Here is a 17,817-nt window from a genome sequence, read left to right as displayed (position 1 = left end):
TTCCTTCTTCAGACTAGGGAAGTTTATAGCCTTTATTTCTTTAAATAATTTTTTCTGGCTCTTTCTCTCTCTTCTCCTTGTGGGATCCCTATAAGCACTTTTTCCACATGATGTTGTCCCAAAGGTCCCTCATGATAGTTTCATTTTTCTTAATTCTGTTTTCATTTTGCTGCTTTGGGTGAGTGCCACTGCTTTTCTTCCAGCTCACTGATCTGTTCTTCTACTTCATCCAGTCTGCTGTTGAACCCCTCTAGTGTATTTTTCAGTTCAGTTATAACTTCTCTTTGGTACTTTCTTTTATTTTCTCTCTTTGTTGAAGTTTTCATTGTGTTCATCCATTCTTCTCCCAAGGTTGGTGAGCATCTTTATGACTGTTACTTTATGACTGTTTACTTTATGACTGTTGCACTCTTTATCAGGTAGATTGCTTATCTCTGTTTCATTTAGTTCTTTTTCTGAGGTTTTTTTCTTGTTCTTTTGTTTGGAACATATTCCTCTATCTCCTCATTTTGCCTAATTCTCTTGTGTTTGTTTCTACGTATCAGATTATTCATCTGCATCTCACAGTCTTAAAGGAGTGGACTTGTGCCCAGAATTTCAGTCTCCTCCTATCACCAGAGCCAGACACTCAAGGGGTGTCCCTTATGTGTGCTCTGTGTGCCCTTCTGTTGTGGCAGGGCTGTGATTGTGGCACAGTGGTGGGTAGACTTGTCACTCAGTCTGGCTGTAGGACATGGCTATGACTGCTGTGATACCATGGTGGGGGAGTTGATCTTGCCATGCCATCATCTTGACCCCAACTTTATTTTTTAAGTTTATTTATTTATTTTGAGGGAGAGAGAGAGAGAGCGCGTGCGCATGTGAGCAGGGGAGGGGCAGAGAGAGAGGGAGAGAGAGAATTCCAAGCTCTGTGGTCTCAGCACAGAGCTTGACGTGCGGCTCAATCCCACAAACTGTGAGATCCTGACCTGAGCTGAAATCAAGAGTCAGATGCTTAACCAACTGAGCCACCCAGGTGCCCTGAACCCAACTTTTAATATGATTTCTTGTTACAGGAATGTAAAGAGGTCTATGCTTTTTTCTCTCATCAATTGCTAGACAGTCTTCAAAAAGCTACACGGTTATCTTTGGACACAATGAAAAGAAGAATATTTGTTTCAAGGCAAGTTGAAAATATGCTAAATAAGTCTGGTAATGCTATCATAACATAATGCTAATATTACCTCTTATTTTGATAAATTTAAATTTAAAAATTAACATTTATGAAAAGACTATATTAAAATATATGTGTAATACTGTAAGAATAGTGATCAAATGAACAGTCATGTTCCTAACATCCAGGCCAAGACAAAGAACATTCAACACCAGCATTCCCCTTATCAGTCCTTTCTCTGCTCACCCAAATGTAGTAACCACTATTCTGAACTTCATACTTATTATTGTCTTGGTTTTCCTTATAGTTTCCCAAGTTTGTATCCCTAATCAGAGTATTTAATTTTGCCTGTATTTATGCTGTTGTCAGTGTGATGTTTTTGCGATTCATCTATGTTGATATAATTTATTTTCACTTAGGTATAGTTGGAGTATACACAATCTGTTTATTCTCCTGGTAATGGTCATTTGGGTAGTTTCCAGTTTGAAATATTCTGAATAAAGCCAGTGTAAACATTTTCATACCTGTCTCTTGCTACACTCGTTAAGAATGGAATAGTTGGGCCATGGGGTATGTGAATAGCTCATTTAACCATGCAGTGCCCAGCCTGAGAGTCCCCATGGCTCCTCATCCTTGCATACAGTTGGTATGTTTCAATTAGAAAATTCTTGCCAAGAATGGGGTGTGAAATCTCATCTCACTGGGACTTAAATAATCATTTTCTTGGCTACTGATGAGATTGAACATATTTTCATGGCTGTGAGCCATTTGTGTCTTCTTTTCCTTGAAGTTTCCTTTTTTTCTTTTGTCATGTCTTGTCTTGACTAGGCTTGGCTTCTTTCCTTCCTTCATTTCTTTCTTTTTTGCCAATTTTTTTCTATTGGATTGGACTTATTTATGGAAGTTCTCAATATATTACTTTGTTGATGATAATATAGCAGATATCTTCTCCCAGTTGTACCTGTCGTTTCATTCTCTTTATGGTGTCTTCTGCTGAGTTTAAAGTATTCATGTTTATCAATATTTTCTTGGAAACATTAAAATTCATTGATCCTTTCCTTGTGATTTTTATGTCTTTTAAAAGAAATCTTTCCTTACCTTATAACGTCTTCTAAAATTTTATAGTTTTGTCTTCTATGTTTAGGGATTTAATCCACATGATACTGATTTTTGTGATTCTGTGAGGTAGGAGGCCAATGTATTTTTTTCCATAATTATAAGTTAACCAAACAAAAGTTGTTGAAAAATTAACTTTTTTCTTTGAGAGAATTAAATTACATTGCATCTATAGATCAACTTGGAGAGAATTAGCATCCTTATAATATTGAGTCTTCCATCCAGAATCATGATTACCTCTCCATTTAAGTCTTCTTTACTATTTCTTAATGAAATTGTATAATTCTCCGGGTAAAAGTCTTGCACATTTTTGTTAGATTTATTCATTGGCTAATCATGGCTGAATTTTAATTTAATCACACTTATAATCTCCCAACGTGATTGTGAACTTGACAAATTTTCCTTCTGTTTTGTTCAGTTCTTGTTTTATGTGTTTTAAGGCTATGCTGTTAGGTGCATTATATTAGTTAAATTTGCTTAAAGCACTTTATCTTTTATTTTTATTTTATTTCTTTATGCATATTAATTCTAATTCCTCTAATTCTTTTTAGTCTGTCATTAATTTTACTTTTAGCCCTCTATTCAAACCTTACTGTGCAATTTTTTGTTTTATTTCTTAAAAGCATCATATACCTGATTTTTAAATTCAATCTGATTATCTCTGCCTTTTAGTAGAGTTTAATTTGTTTATATTCATTGTAATTTTTTGATATAGTTACACTTATGACATTTCCTTTTGTGTCTTCTTTTTAGTGTCTGTTTTCTTTGGTTCGTTTCATTATCTGTTATTTTTGGGTTGGATCATATTTTCCTTTTATTTTCTTTACTATACTTCAGTTATTTAAGTAGTTACCCTTAAATTGAGAATACATGTATTTTGCTCCAGGTAAAAAAAAAAAAAAAGTACTGTCTATGGTTTTTCAGTTTTCTAGTCTTATTCTCACTACAAGGGCCTTGGCATGATTTACTCACTGAACAGTATCTACCTCATTATTGCTGCTTGATGTTTTAGTTTTGCCTTTTTTTGAACACGTAAAAATAATTTATTTACTGGCATATTGTAAAACACCTCCAGATTCTTGTGTATTTCTTATATCCCACTGGTTCCTTAGTCAGGGTATAAGAGGGGTAAACGCTCTTATTCTTTATTTTGAGTCTGAGAAATGCCTTTTTTGCTCTCACAATTCCATGACAGTCTAGGTGGATAAAAAGTTTTTGTTTGTCTCTCAGCACTTTGAATGTATTTCATTTTTTTCTGACTTATAATGTGGGTGATGAGAAGTCTGCACTAAGTCTAACTAAAGATTGTTTTTATCCTTGATGTTCTTCAGTTTTCTTTCTTTGTATGGATTTGTCTTTATTTAATCCTGCTTTGTTCTCAGAGTGCACTTTCTATTTCAAGGTGTCTGGCATTCCTTAATCCTGGAAAATCCTCAGCAATTTCCTTTTCAGTTGTTCAAATTCAGTTGTTCAGTTGTTGTCAAATTCCTTTCTTTCTCTTCTTACGGAACTTTAAGTAGTTGAATGTTGAATAGGTTGACCACATGATCTATTGTTCCAAACAGGATACTGTTTCAAGTGTAGGGGCACTACCCAGATGAAGTGTCAGGGCAGATTTAACCCGTAACTGTTCTGGGAACAATGGACATGCAGTCATCTCAAATCTTGGGGCTTTCAGTCTGTCCTCCGTGTCTCCTAACTACTCTGTCATATATTTTGTCTTTTTGCCTTTCTGGGCTACGTTATGAGCAAGTTATCTCTCTTTCTAGTCTAAAGATGATCTCATCTCTCTCATCTTAAATATTTCAACTAATACTTTTTTCTTATTTTCCAGGCATTGTATTATTTATTTATTTCTAGTTTAGTAACTTATTATGTTGGGAGAAAATAACTTTCATTTATCTCTTTGAATATTATCAATTTACTTATTTTAGAGTTTGTTCTACTTCTATACATTGATTTTATCTGGAGTGTGTTTTTGTTTCAATTATTAATTCCTTTCATTCTCTTTCTTACTGTAAGACTTATTCATGCCTATTGGGATTTTAGTTTATAGAACTTCACTGAATGAAAGGTGTGCGTGTGTGTGTGTGTGTGTGTGTGTTATGTTTCTCTCTCCCACCCTGCCTCCCTATATAGGAGTTTTACTTTTGTCTCCCATGATCCTGGGAACCTTGATATAGACCCGAGTCTTATTTGTTCACGATATCTGCCCACTGAAGAGATACGGGGGATACAGCAGGTTCAGCCAGGGAGTACACAAGTGACCTGACTTAACTGCTTCCTGGGGATGCTGTGGATTTGTTTCATCACCCCAGGCCCTTACCTTCTGGAGATGTTGTAGCTGTAGACAGTAGGTTGATGGACTATGCTTTGTTTTTGCTTTGCCTCTTTACAAGTGGAGGAGGATTACCTTAGCTTCTGGCTTTGAATCCGCAGGCCTGGCTGAGGCCTTATCTCACATGGAGTGCTTTCAGTGCCTCAGAGTCCATAGGAGCCAACCTTCCACTGTCACTGCCTAATTCCTGACCAGACTCCTGGCCACGCTGTTTATGTGTTTCTGACCGATTTCTGATTCATGGACGTGCTAACCTTGCATTTGAGTATCTTCATGTCCTATGTATTCTAGCCATGATTGTTACATATTTGGCACAAAGAGTGGTCTTGAAGTCTGAACTTGCTATGCCACATTGATGTATAAGTCCTATAGCATTAAGTCATTTTTGAAAAGATGCACATGAGCATGATACTGCAACATCCTTCTTTGTCTAAAATGTCTTTTTTTTACCCTAACACATGAATGCTGGTTAGGTCAGCTTGGATCACAATCTCTTTTTCTCACACTCTGTAAATATTGTTTTATTGGCTTCTTTTGTTCCCACTTTCAGTTGAGGGTTCTGCTGTTAATCCAATTTTCTAAATAACACCCTGTTGTTTTGAGCTTATAGGATTTCTCCTGTTACTCTGGAAATTCACAAATTGTATGTTTTTGTGTAGATAATTTTTCCCATTAATCCTGTCAGGTGCACAGGACTCTTTTCAATATGATAAAACAAGTCTCTTCTGAAGATGAGAGAAGGGCTGTGCTTTAATCAACCATATGTAAGATTCATGTGCTGGATCTAGGTAGTAAAGTGTCTCTCGGCTGAGTGACCCTCCGTAAGTTACTCAGCTTCTCCCTACCTTGGTTTCTTCATCTGTAAAATGCAAATAATAATCACAAGATCTGCCTCACATAGTTAATATGAGCATGAAATGTGTGGATTCATGGAAAGTGCTTGGAAAAGTGCCTGGCATACATTAAGCATTCAATAAACATTACTTTTCCCTAATTTTTTCTTGCCTTTTCTTTAAGTAATATCTGTCTCTGTATTTTGCACCTGAAATTTTGGAAAATTCTTTAATCTCTAGTTTGTCAAATAAGTTACTGAATGACCTAGTGTGCTGTTCACTGCCTCTGTTACTTCAGCTGTTTGTTTATACTTTATAAAACTCCTTCTTGTTCTCAGATTGTGCTCTTTTAAATACAGTTTACACTTGTTTTATTTTTGCATCTTGGATTTCAGAACGGGATTATGAATTAGAGGTCTTTTTCCCTTTGTTTGCTTGCTTTGGTTCGAAGAGTTCCTTCTAATAATATGTAATGTTGGGTCTTCACATTGAACTGTGGAAGCTTTGTGTTACTTATGATTTCCGCCCCTCCCCCCCCATCTTTATAAAGGAAGGTGTAGTTTTTCAGTAATTACAGCATTTCCTGCTGTGGAAAGCAATGAGACATTTATTATAATTTTGTCTAGGGTGGGGACAGAGGTCAAGGCGGAGGGAGATCACCAATTTATAGCTGTGATGTGTGTTCTTCATTACTTGCACTTGTGTGTCTGTATGTCTGTACTTCTGCCTGAGCATGAGTATGTTGTTTACAAAAGCAGTTTTTGGAAGGCTTTGACCAGAAACCTCCTGTGTAATCTTGCAAAAAAGTGTATATATGAAAGTATAGGAGGGTATATGCTTTTTGTTGGTGATCTTGTCTCGCATCTGTTACAAGGCTGGGAACAGGCAGTGCTTTTAGTAAACGTTATTAAATGGTTATTACTGAGAGAGAGAGCAACATTAAAATACTAGAAAATGTATAGGAGACTAATATTTTACTTCGAATAATATTAACGTGTTTTCTTAGTTCTCTGAAATTTATGGTTTCATTATAAATAACCTTCTCCATGTAATTTGGTATTTTGAAAATGGTCTCTATTTTTAGGATTGAAAATGGTAGCATAACCAAGCTATTTATGAAACTTTAGGTTAAGTTTTATAAGTTCAATGTGTATCTTATTATAGCCAATATGGACGAAGGCGATCAGAAGATGTTATTTCCTTCATAAAAACTGAAGTGCATCTTGCGATTCCGAATGTGGTAAGTATAATTAATATTCAAGTTAATATAATGGTATTCTGGTAACTTTTAAAGAAATATAGGACTACCACTGAACTTTCATTTAGAATAACCTCTCGGTTCTACATATTTTTTAAATGTTTATTTATATTTGAGAGAGAGAGAGGGCGAGCGAGGGAGGGACAGAGAGAGAGGGAGAGAGAGAATTCTAAGCAGGCTTTGCGCTGACACAGGGTTCGATCTCATGGACTGTGAGATGATGACCTGAGACGAAATCAAGAGTCAGACGCTTAACTGACTGAGCCACCCACGCACCCCCTATGTATTTTTTGGTTTTACCCGAATATTTAACAAAAGCAGAATGTGATTTTTATCCATTATAAAATAATTACTCTGCGCAGTTCATGGTGTATTGAAGGATGGTGTAAGAGATGAGTTAAGCATCTCTGTTCAGCCATCAGTTAGCAAGTACTTGAAAAGCATTCTTGCTTTTTCTTTCTTCAAGCATTAAATTATCTAAATAGTCCATCTCAGAAGTCCACATCCCGACAGCAAACACACAGCTGTAAGGTAACCCAAAATGGCAGGATAGAAAGAAAGAGCCTATGCCCTGAGCACATGGACCCTGTGCCTTCTCCCGGCACTTATTTTTACCACCGTCTCATGTCTCAGCTGCCAACTGGCATCTGGAACTCCGAGTCACACAGGATGATTGAGGTGCATTCTGTGATGAGCCATAGGATAAGGCCAGGCAGGAACGATCTGTGACTCATCTGTCGCCATCTACATCTACACAGCTTGGCCTCCTGGAGGACAGCTTCTTTGCCTGTTTGGCACATTTCAAAGAACTGAGGTCAGAACCTTGGCAGTATAGCTTCTTCAATCATTTTGCTTCATTGGTATCCAACACACAGTCCACCATTTTTGGCCACATCCGGCCGCCCTCATGGGGAAAGTATGACAAGTACTATGCCTGACCTTTTAGTCTGCGGGAAATGATAGAATGGGAAAACTTCAGGATAGAGAAAGCCCACAGTCTACCCTCCTCTAATATCCCTCTCCTCAAAGCAGCCTTCCACTGGGCCAGCTGAGGCTGTCCCACCCAGTGGGGGATGGGCTGGTGAGAAACAGAGGGATGGATGGCATGTGCTGCTAGTACCAGGAATTCATTTATTCTCTCCATAGGTAATGGTTCCTAGTTTGGATGACATTCAACAAGCCATTAACCGTATGATCCAGCTAACCCTGGAAGTCAGCAGAGGAGTGGCTCACTGGGGGCAACAGCCGACCCGTCAAGTTAAACCTGTCGTCACCAGTCCCAGCCGTACTACTGACCTGATGCATTTAAACACAACAAAACAGGCCAAGAAGGAAGAGAGTAAGAGTATTAAAGCACATCTCCAATGAATAGAATCTTAGAATTATAACAACTAGTAAATCATCTTTATGATTGTTCCTGGGTATGACAGCATATAGTTTTTAAAAATTATAATTCCAGTGCAGTTAACATACAGTATTATATTAGTTTCAGGTGTACAGTATAGTGATTCCACAATTCCATATATCACCCAGTGTTCATCAAGTTAAGTGTATTCTTAATCCCCTTCACCTATTTCACCCAGCCCTTAACCCACCTCCTGTCTGGTAACCATCTGTTTGTTCTTTATAGTTAAGAGTCTGTTCCTTGGTTTGTCTCTTTTTTTCTGTTTGTTTGCTTTGTTTCCTAAATTCCACATATGAATGAAATCATATTTTATTTGTCTTTTTCTGACTGGCTTGTTTCACTTAGCATGTTACTCTCTAGATCCATCCATGTCATTGCAAGTGACAAGATCCCATTCTTGTTTGTGGCTGTCATTTTTATCATGTTTATTTGTAAATTTTGCTTTAAAAGTAAAAAAATGAGTGTTCTCCATCTTCCATCACAAACATAACATACAGACATTTCCATCTATGTTTGGACATAAGGAACAAAGATTTTTATCATTGTTCCGCTATCGTAATCTTAGATTCAGAGGAAAATTACAACTAGGCTTAGTAAGAATTCTACTTTCAGCATTGTAGTTGGACCAATGAATTTAGTTTGCCAAAACATGGTGCTTAGAAGTTCTGGGTCGTATGTTCCTTGTACCTGAAGTACATATAAGCTATTCCCTTAAGTAATCATGGGTGTGATATGGCACTGACCCAAAGTTCTGTGGACATTTTTGGACACTTTCTTCTGTAGAAAGCCAAACTATTTTTGATAAGTAAAAATTGCATATATTTAGGGTATACAGTGTGATTTTTTTGATATATGTATACATTGTGAAATGATTACCACAATCAAAACAATTAATATGTCCATCACCTCCTACAGTTACCATTTTTTTATGTGTATGGTAAGAAGATTTGAAATTTACTCTCTTAGCAAATTTTGAGTATACATTAGTATTATCTGTGGGCACCATGCCATGCTGTACATTAAATTTTGCTTGTTTTCACATGTGCTGATGAAGTTGCCAATCTACTTTCATCAACCTAGGTCAGCTGAGGAAATTCATTTTGTTCTTTGGAAGTGTTCTGCTTTGACCTGCTACTGGGAACTACAGGGAAGGAATTGTGGTCTAAAGGAAAAAGATTAGGCCACTGTCCTGGCCATATCCCTGCTGGATTCCATTACATGGCTCATAAACACAGCCCTGCCAGATGTCCTGATTACGATGAGACCTGTATTTTCCAGATCATAAGCAATAGACTCACCTGTGATCATCCCCCATGGCTTCCCCACAAAGGGTTTTTGTAGATTTGGAGGAAAGCTGAAGCCAGACTAGATTCAAACTGTCCAGCTTCTTATTTTCTGAGAACCTTTTTTAACATGGGCAATTAACATTCTTGCCTTTACAGCTAGGTTTGTGTTTAGTACTCCGTTAAAAAAAATTCAACAATATATTGTTTAGAGATAACAATGTTGGTTTCTCTTCAAAGAAAATTCGGGATCCCGGTTACCTCTGGGAGTAAGGAAGGAATATGTAATTTTAGAGGACCTAGAGAGGACAACTGATATATTGTCACCATTCTGTCCTTAACCTAGGTGCTGAGAACATTGAAATAATTTTTCTTCTTATTTAATATATGTTTTATATATGTCACGTTCTTCTTTAACTACTGTCTTATATGCTTCTATATATATGATATATATTAGTCACCCATACACATCCTTTTATCACACTAGGAATATGAAAGATTTTATGCTAATGATGTCTGTGGAAAAATTTAGAAGCATTTATTCCCATTTAAACTGAAGAATAAACAAGGAAGCCTGCTATCATTACTTTCATTCAATATTTTATTGGAGCAATCAGACGATAAAAAGAGATAATTGGAAAGGAAGACTAAGATTGTCCTTATCTAAAGATCATCCAACAAATCTAGAAATGACTATTAGAACTAATAGGTTCAGTAATGTTTTTGTGTAAGAGACCAACATACAAAAGTGTTTCTACAATGGCTAATAATTCAACTAGAATGTAATAGCATTATATGCCAATTATATCTCAATAAAGCTGGACAGAATGTAATAGAAAAAAATAGTTTTTCAATAGCCACAAAACCATAAGGTACTTAATAAATAAATGTAAAAAATATTTGCACAGCATTTTTGGAGAAAATAATTATTATTGAATAGCATAATGGAAGATAGGAATAAACCTACAACCTGAAGAACTCAATTTTTTAATTTGCAAATTCAGTACAATTCCAATGAAATCACAACAGAACTTTTTCTATAATTTGTCAAATTAATTTTAATTACTTTTGCAAAATTATGTGGAAGTGCAAAAAGCCAAAAATAGCTCAAAATATTTATGAAGAAAAACAGGGTAGGGGTCCTGTCCTGCCACATAGAAAGAAGTATTATTAAGCCAGACTAATTAAGACAATTTCTTAATGGTCCAAGGATAGATAATAGATTAATGAAATGGGACAGAGGGTGCAGGAACACTCATATGTATGAAAATTAGATATATAACACAGGTAGACTTACAAATCAGGGGGGAAAGAATGTGCTATTTATTTAATAAATGATACTAGGAACTTTTATCCATGTGGAAAAACTTAAATTACATCACAAAAGTATCTCAAGGGGTGCCTGGGGAGCTCAGTTGGTTAAGTGTCCAATTCTTGATTTCAGCTCAAGTCATGATCTCATGGTTCATGGGGTAGAGGCCCATGTTGGGCTCTGTGTTGGCAGTGGGAAGCCTGCTTGGGATTCTCTCTCTTTCTCTCTGTGTCTCTCTCTGCCCTTCCCTCACTCATGCTTGCTCTCTCTCTCTCAAAATAAACAAACAATAAACAATAAAAGTATCTTAAATTCATATCCATTATTCTATATTCTATAACACTGTTAAAAATATACGTATTCTATTACACTGTTGGAGTCAAACATAACACCATATATTTATGACATTAGGGTAGGGAAAAATTCTCGAGACCTACAAAGCTCAAACCACAGAAGAAAATATGTTTAAATTTGACTTCTTTATATTTAAAAACATTTTTTAAAGGATCCTTACTTTTAATGACAATGCTGGAACCCTTACCCAAATGTTAGCAAATTGAATTCAGAAACATATAAAAAGGAGGCTATATTATAACCAAAAGAGGTTTATCCCAGAAATACAAGATTTTTAAAAAATACATCCTGTTAATAGAATAAAGGACACAATCACATGATTACCTCAGTAGACACAGAGAAAGAATTTGTCAAAATCTACCTCTTTTATGTTAAACTTAAGAGTGTGGGGATAGAATTGAACTTCTTCAACCTGATAAAGGGCAGCTGTGAAAAACTTAGAGCCAACATCATACTTAATGGTGAAAGACTAAATTATTTCCCCCTAAGATCAGGAGCAAGTTAAGAAAGCTGGCTTTCCCTACATCTATTCAACATTATACTGGAGATTCAATCCCATGGATTTAATAAGAAATTAAAGATATACAGATTAGAAAGGAAGAAGCAAAACTGACTTTATTTAACATATAACATTATCTTGTATGTAAAAACATCCTCAGGAACACATGCACATACAAAACTGTTAGAATTAATAAATGAGTTCAGCAAGTATGCAGGATATAAGATCGACATACAAAGCTCAATTGTATTTCTAACTACTTGGAATGAACAATCTGAAAATGAAATTAAGAAGACAATTTCATTCATAATACTATCGTAGAGAATAAATTTAACCGAAGAAGTGTAGGGGCCTGTACATCGGAAGCTACAAAACATTGCTGAAAGGTAACACCATGTTCATGGATTGGAGGAAGACTCAGTACTGCTAAGATAGCCATTCTCCCAAATTGATCTATAGATTTGGTGGACTTTCTATCAAAATTTAGAAAGCTGTTTTGCAGAAATTGAGTTGATCCTAAAATTTGAATAGGAAATAGGGAAATGCGAGGAACTATAATAGCCAAAATTAGTTTGAAAAAGGATAATAGAGCTGGAATACTTGATTTCAAAACATACTACAGAGTTATAATAATCAAAGCAGTGCAGTATTGGCCTAAAGATAGGCATGTAGATCAGTGGGACAGACTAGGCAATCCAAAAATAAACTTTAGAGTCAGCTGACTTTCTGAAAGGATATGAAGTAAAAAAATGGGGCAAGTGATTGTCTCTTCAACACACAGTGCTGGAACAATTAGATATACATATGCAAAAAAAAAAAATGAAGTTGGACTCTTAAACCATGCAAACGAATTAACTCAAAGTCAATTATACAAGGACTAAAGCTATAAAAATTTCTTTAGAAAGAAATTTAAAAATTTTAAGAAATTAGTGATTTGGGGTTATATAAAAATTTCTCAGGTATGACAGCAAAAACATGATCATGACAAGGAGAATGGACAAACTGTACTTCAGTCAAAGTAAAAATGGTTGCTCTTCAAAAGACACCATTCAAAACATTAAAAAGGGAAGCCATATATTTGGAGAAAATATTTGCAATGCATACATCTGGCATAAAGTACTTGTATTCAGAATATATAAAAAACTCAAACTGAATAATAAGACTGTCTCCCTTCCCAAATGGTCAGAAGATTAGTTCAACAAAGAAGATGCATGAATGGCTAAAAAACACATGAAAAGATGCTCAACTCCGTTAGTGTTAGGGAAATACACATTAAAACTATGATGATATACCACAGCACACCTATTAGAATGGATAAAAATTTTTAATAATCTTCAATACCAATTGTTGATAAAGAGCCTGAAACTTTAAGGCATCGCTGGTGGGAATGTATATAAAGGTACAGCCACTTTGGAACCAGTTTGGCACGTCCTTAAAAAGTTGAACATACCTGTACCATTTGGCTCAGGAATTCCACCCCTAGGAATTTATCCAAGACAAATGAAATCATATGTCTGTGTAAAGATGTGAATGTTTATGCTGCATTATTTGTTAATAGCTTCAAATTGCTAGCAAACCAGATGTCTAAAAACTGATCAATGGATAAACAAAATGAGGTATATCTACACGGTGGGATGCTTCTGTGCGATAAAAGGGAAACAACTACCAGGACATGCAACATTAGTTACTTAGTTAATTCAGCCAAATACCGTGTACTTTCTTTGGCTTTAATTTTGATTAAAATTAAAACAAAAGAGCAAATGAGTGACGTGGTCTTAGAGGGGACTGGCAAATTCACCAGGGATGCCCTTTTTAGAGATGCTTCTCAGCTTCAGCTAATTATTTCCATGCAGGAACATGGACCCTGTACTACCAGATTAAATCTTTAAAAAATTTTTTTAACGTTTATTCCTTTTTTAGAGACAGAGAGAGACTGAGCATGAGTGGGGTAGGGAGCATGAGCAGGGTAGGGGCAGACACAAACACACACACAAAGACACACACACACACACACACGCACGCACACATGCACACACAGAATCCACAGCAGGCTTCAGGCTCTGAGATGTCAGCATAGAGCCCAATGTGGGGCTTGAACCCACAAATTGTGAGATCATGACCTGAGCTGAAGTCAGATGCTCAACTGACCAAGCCCCCCAGGTGCCCCCCAGATTAAACCTTTTTAATTTTTTTTTGCATATATTTATTTTTGAGAGACAGAGACAGCATGAGCAGGGGAGGGGCAGAGAGGGAGACACAGAATCAGAAGCAGGCTCCAGGCTCTGAGCTGTCAACACAGAGCCTGATGCGGGGCTCGAACCCATGAACCATGAGATCATGACCTGAGCCAGAGTCGGACGCTTAACCGACTGAGACACTCAGGCGCCCCAAGATTAAACCTTTTTAAAAGAGAAGTTGAAAATCTGGAATTGCCCATGAACTATCATGATTTTTAATTGTTCACAACTGTTTTGAAAAAGTAAGGCATTGTTTGGACCAAATAAAAGTATTTGTATAGTCTCTGTCTGATGGGGAATACTTGACAATTTTGATCAAGGCAGTGACATGATCAGATTTTGGCAAGAGATGTTTATTGTAGTGGCTAATAGTGATTGCATGATCTCTATATACCGGATGCTGAGCTGAGGACAAACATAAATTGTCTCATTTAATCCTCACAAGTATTTCCATGAAGACTGAAAAGATTGCAGCTGCTCTGGAAAACTGTGGAGGTTCCTCAAAAAATTAAAAATAGATCTGCCCTATGACCCCGCAATAGCACTGCTAGGAATTTACCCAAGGGATACAGGAGTGCTGATGCATAGGGACACTTGTACCCCAGTGTTTATAGCAGCACTTTCAACAATGGCCAAATTATGGAAAGAGCCTAAATGTCCATCAACTGATGAATGGATAAAGAAGTTGTGGTTTATATATACAATGGAATACTACTTGGCAATCAGAAAGAATGAAATAAGGCCTTTAGTGGCAACGTGGATGGAACTGGAGAGTGTTATGCTAAGTGAAATAAGTCATACAGAGACAGGTACCATATGTTTTCACTCTTATGTGGATCCTGAGACACTTAACAGAAGACCATGGGGGAGGGGAAGGAGAAAAAAGAGGGAATGAGGCAAACCATAAGAGACTCATAAAAACTGAGAATAAACTGAAGGTTGATGGGGGGTGGGAGGGAGGGGAAAGTGGGTGATGGGCATTGAGGAGGGCACCTGTTGGGATGAGCACTGGGTGTTGTATGGAAACCAATTTGACAATAAATTTCATATTAAAAAAAAACTGGCCAAAGGTTATATGGGTAATAAGTATGGTGCATCTCTTTTAACCACCATACTATTCTATAGAGCAACAATTTTAGCTCTTTTGACCTTTCCTTGAAGGACTTATGCGGCGGTGGGGTGGGGATGTTTAATCAGTGTCTTTAAGTTCTGTTCTCTGAAAGCAATTTTCCCACATTAAAGAAATCTAGGCCTCAAAATCTGACACAGTGGTTTAGGCAAGCCATAGGAGACTCATAAATACAGAGAACAAACTGAGGGCTGCTGGAGGGGTGTTGGATGGGGGGATGGGTTTAATGGGTGATGGGCTTTAAGGAGGGCACTGTTCGGGATGAGGACTGGGTGGTGTTATATGCAAGTGATGAATCACGGGAATCTACTCCTGAAGCCAAGACTACACTGTATGTCAACTAACTTGAATTTAAATAATAATAATAAAAAAAAGAAAATCCAGCTTGAAAGAAGTCTGTAAATATTAAAATTGATAATATTTGAAGTTGCATATAGAAGTTATCTCTCTATAAAACCATCTGTTTTCAGAGCCTGTGGAAGAAGTAATTACTGCAAGAAAGCTGAAGAATTTTTATCCAGGGGTAGCGGAGCACAAGGATATTTCCAAATTGGTCCTCCTCCTTTCTTCCTCTGTGAATTCTCTACGGAAGGTGGCTCATGAGGCCTTGCAGGACTTTCAAAAGTACAAGACGCTCTGGACAGAGGACCAAGACGTGAAAGTGAAGGTGTATTTTGGCTACTTGTGATGCAGTTTGGGTTTGAATTGTTTATATCTAACGTGTGTGAGAGAAGCAGGAAAGTATCAGAATGATGACAGGAACTCATGAGCAGAGGTCAAGAACCTGAAAAGGCCAAGCATCTAACATAGTGGATTTTGTGCCGTACTCATAGTGACACTCTGAGGCAACTGAGGGTAATGAGGCTCAGGCAGGTTTCGGTTTAATTTGTGTAAACAGTTGGGTACCAGTTATGTTCCAGACATTCAGAGGCTGGGTATTCAAGGGCATGTCACGCTTACATAGATTCAACTGTATTTTTGGTTAGAGACTTAAGGACACATGAATAACTCAGTTAGTTATTCATGGTAGACTATGAAATTCCCTCACTTGGCCTCATCTCCTCATCTTCTGGTACTACCAGTTCATCCCTCTCTTTACTGAGCTACTGGCCTGACATGCAAGTGGAAAAATATATAAGGAAAAAAAAAAAGAAAGAAAAAGAAAAAAAAAAGAGAAAAAGCAGTGTGAAATTTATACTGTCCAAAAGTTAAAGAAAACACTGTTTCCTGTTTCCTTACTACAGGAGTTTTTGGCTAACAACCCCTCTCTGACTGAAATCAGATCAGAAATTCTACACTTTGCTACTTTTGAACAGGAGATTGATGAGTTGAAGCCTATTATTGTTGTAGGAGCACTTGAACTGCATACAGGTATTTTTAAAATGTGATGTAAAGTGTCTGTATTTTCATATGAAATGTTACGTTATGTAGAAAGCAGTTACTAAGCCACCTTTCATATACATATATGGTATACATATATACATGCATATACGTTATATATAATACGTATGTTATATAATATATTATTATATATTCTTTGTACATAATATACAAGGGTGGCTTAATACAATCAATACACTGCCCAAGTCCTCAATTGGCAAACAACTAAACTACACTTGAAACACTTTTTGGGGTTACTATGAGGAGGGAGTTGTATACATGAGATAGGAAGGAGTTAGACAGTTTGAGGTTTCCTGAGAAGCTAATCCACTTGGGATTAGAATATCACAGGATGATGAGACAGCCATTCAATATCTGAAATACAAAGCCCAAGCTAATTTTACTGACTACAAGACTAAGGGAGAGCTGTGCTGCTCAGGCACAGTGTTCTCCACAGGGCACACTGCCCCATCTCATATAGGGTGTCTGGGTGGCATGGAGCTCAAGCACTATGGGTGTAGATAGGTTAACATCACCTGTAGAAGGATGCTTACTCAGGTGAGACTGTTGTTGATGGGTTGGTGCTTAGAGGTGGGCTTATTGGATATGTTCTTTTTGATTGGTTGACATTCAGAAGGGAGGGGCTGGTGCTGATTGGTTGGCAAAAGCATGTGAATTGAGGTCTGTTGGTCTGCGGTTTGGGTTTAAAACTGGGTTGTGGTGGCTCCTTATTGCCATGGTTACAGAGATACAATCAATCTTGCTTGAAGTTTGTGAGAAGATTTTATTCTCAGGAGATATTCGAATGACCTATTTTACAACAACTATCCATTGTAAGTAGATTTGCAGGTCTATCCTTAAGGAGTAAGTGTAACTGACTCTCAAATTTGACTATCAAGGTTACCTGACCTCTTTAACTGCCATCTCTTCTGCTGATGATAATGACAGTGCCCACCTCATGAACTACTTTATATGAGACACTTGACATAGTACTTGACAAGTAGTTGGGTTCAATAAATATTAAATGCTATTATTATATCTATCAAGAAGGTATTTAATTTGGGGAAGAATCACAAGCACTTGGAGGGGATATTCAGTTAGAAACCAGAAACTATACCTCAGGGGCAATCATTCCAAGAACTGTAGACTTTTGGAAAATTAATTTGCCTATTATTATTACTATCATTTAAACTTCCCATTTGTTTTCTCATAGTGGTTAGTGCTGTGATTCCTCATACACAAATCAACTCTAGCACAGTGTGAGAGTTGGCTGGTGGCTTGATTTTTGAGAAAGGAAACTGAAAAATGGAATAGGTGGCAACAGTTCTGAAGAAAGGGGAAGGAGGGCTGAATGTTTGGGGCCTGAGGAAAAGGAGAAGAGAGGTCCATGAGGTGCAGACTTCATGAGATAAGATCTCACAGCTTCAACCCACAGGTTGACTGTGCGTCTCTTTTCAGGCTGCTGTCTCCTCAGCTCCCTAGTCCTCTCAGTCTGTTGGGAATTGCAGGGGAAGCGATCA

At 37.0% G+C, this 17,817-nt stretch overlaps 1 protein-coding gene across 2 annotated transcripts in view; it reads left to right on the top strand.

Annotated features, from left to right (window-relative positions):
• DNAH8 (dynein axonemal heavy chain 8) overlaps positions 1–17,817 on the top strand; it is a 321,754-nt gene that overhangs the window by 83,555 nt on the left and 220,382 nt on the right. For both annotated transcript variants that reach the window (XM_047102369.1, XM_047102370.1), the window contains 5 exons: positions 1,056–1,162; positions 6,605–6,680; positions 7,845–8,037; positions 15,388–15,584; positions 16,162–16,288. In XM_047102369.1, coding sequence (XP_046958325.1) covers positions 1,056–1,162; positions 6,605–6,680; positions 7,845–8,037; positions 15,388–15,584; positions 16,162–16,288 — 700 coding nt within the window. The remainder of the gene's footprint in view (positions 1–1,055; positions 1,163–6,604; positions 6,681–7,844; positions 8,038–15,387; positions 15,585–16,161; positions 16,289–17,817) is intronic.

The sequence above is a fragment of the Lynx rufus genome, unplaced genomic scaffold, assembly GCF_022079265.1.
Source record: "Lynx rufus isolate CCGP_SWC_20201006 ecotype Redwood Valley unplaced genomic scaffold, mLynRuf1.p SCAF_6, whole genome shotgun sequence".
Classification (NCBI taxonomy): Eukaryota; Metazoa; Chordata; class Mammalia; order Carnivora; family Felidae; genus Lynx; species Lynx rufus.
This window is presented reverse-complemented; position numbering and strand designations above follow the sequence as displayed.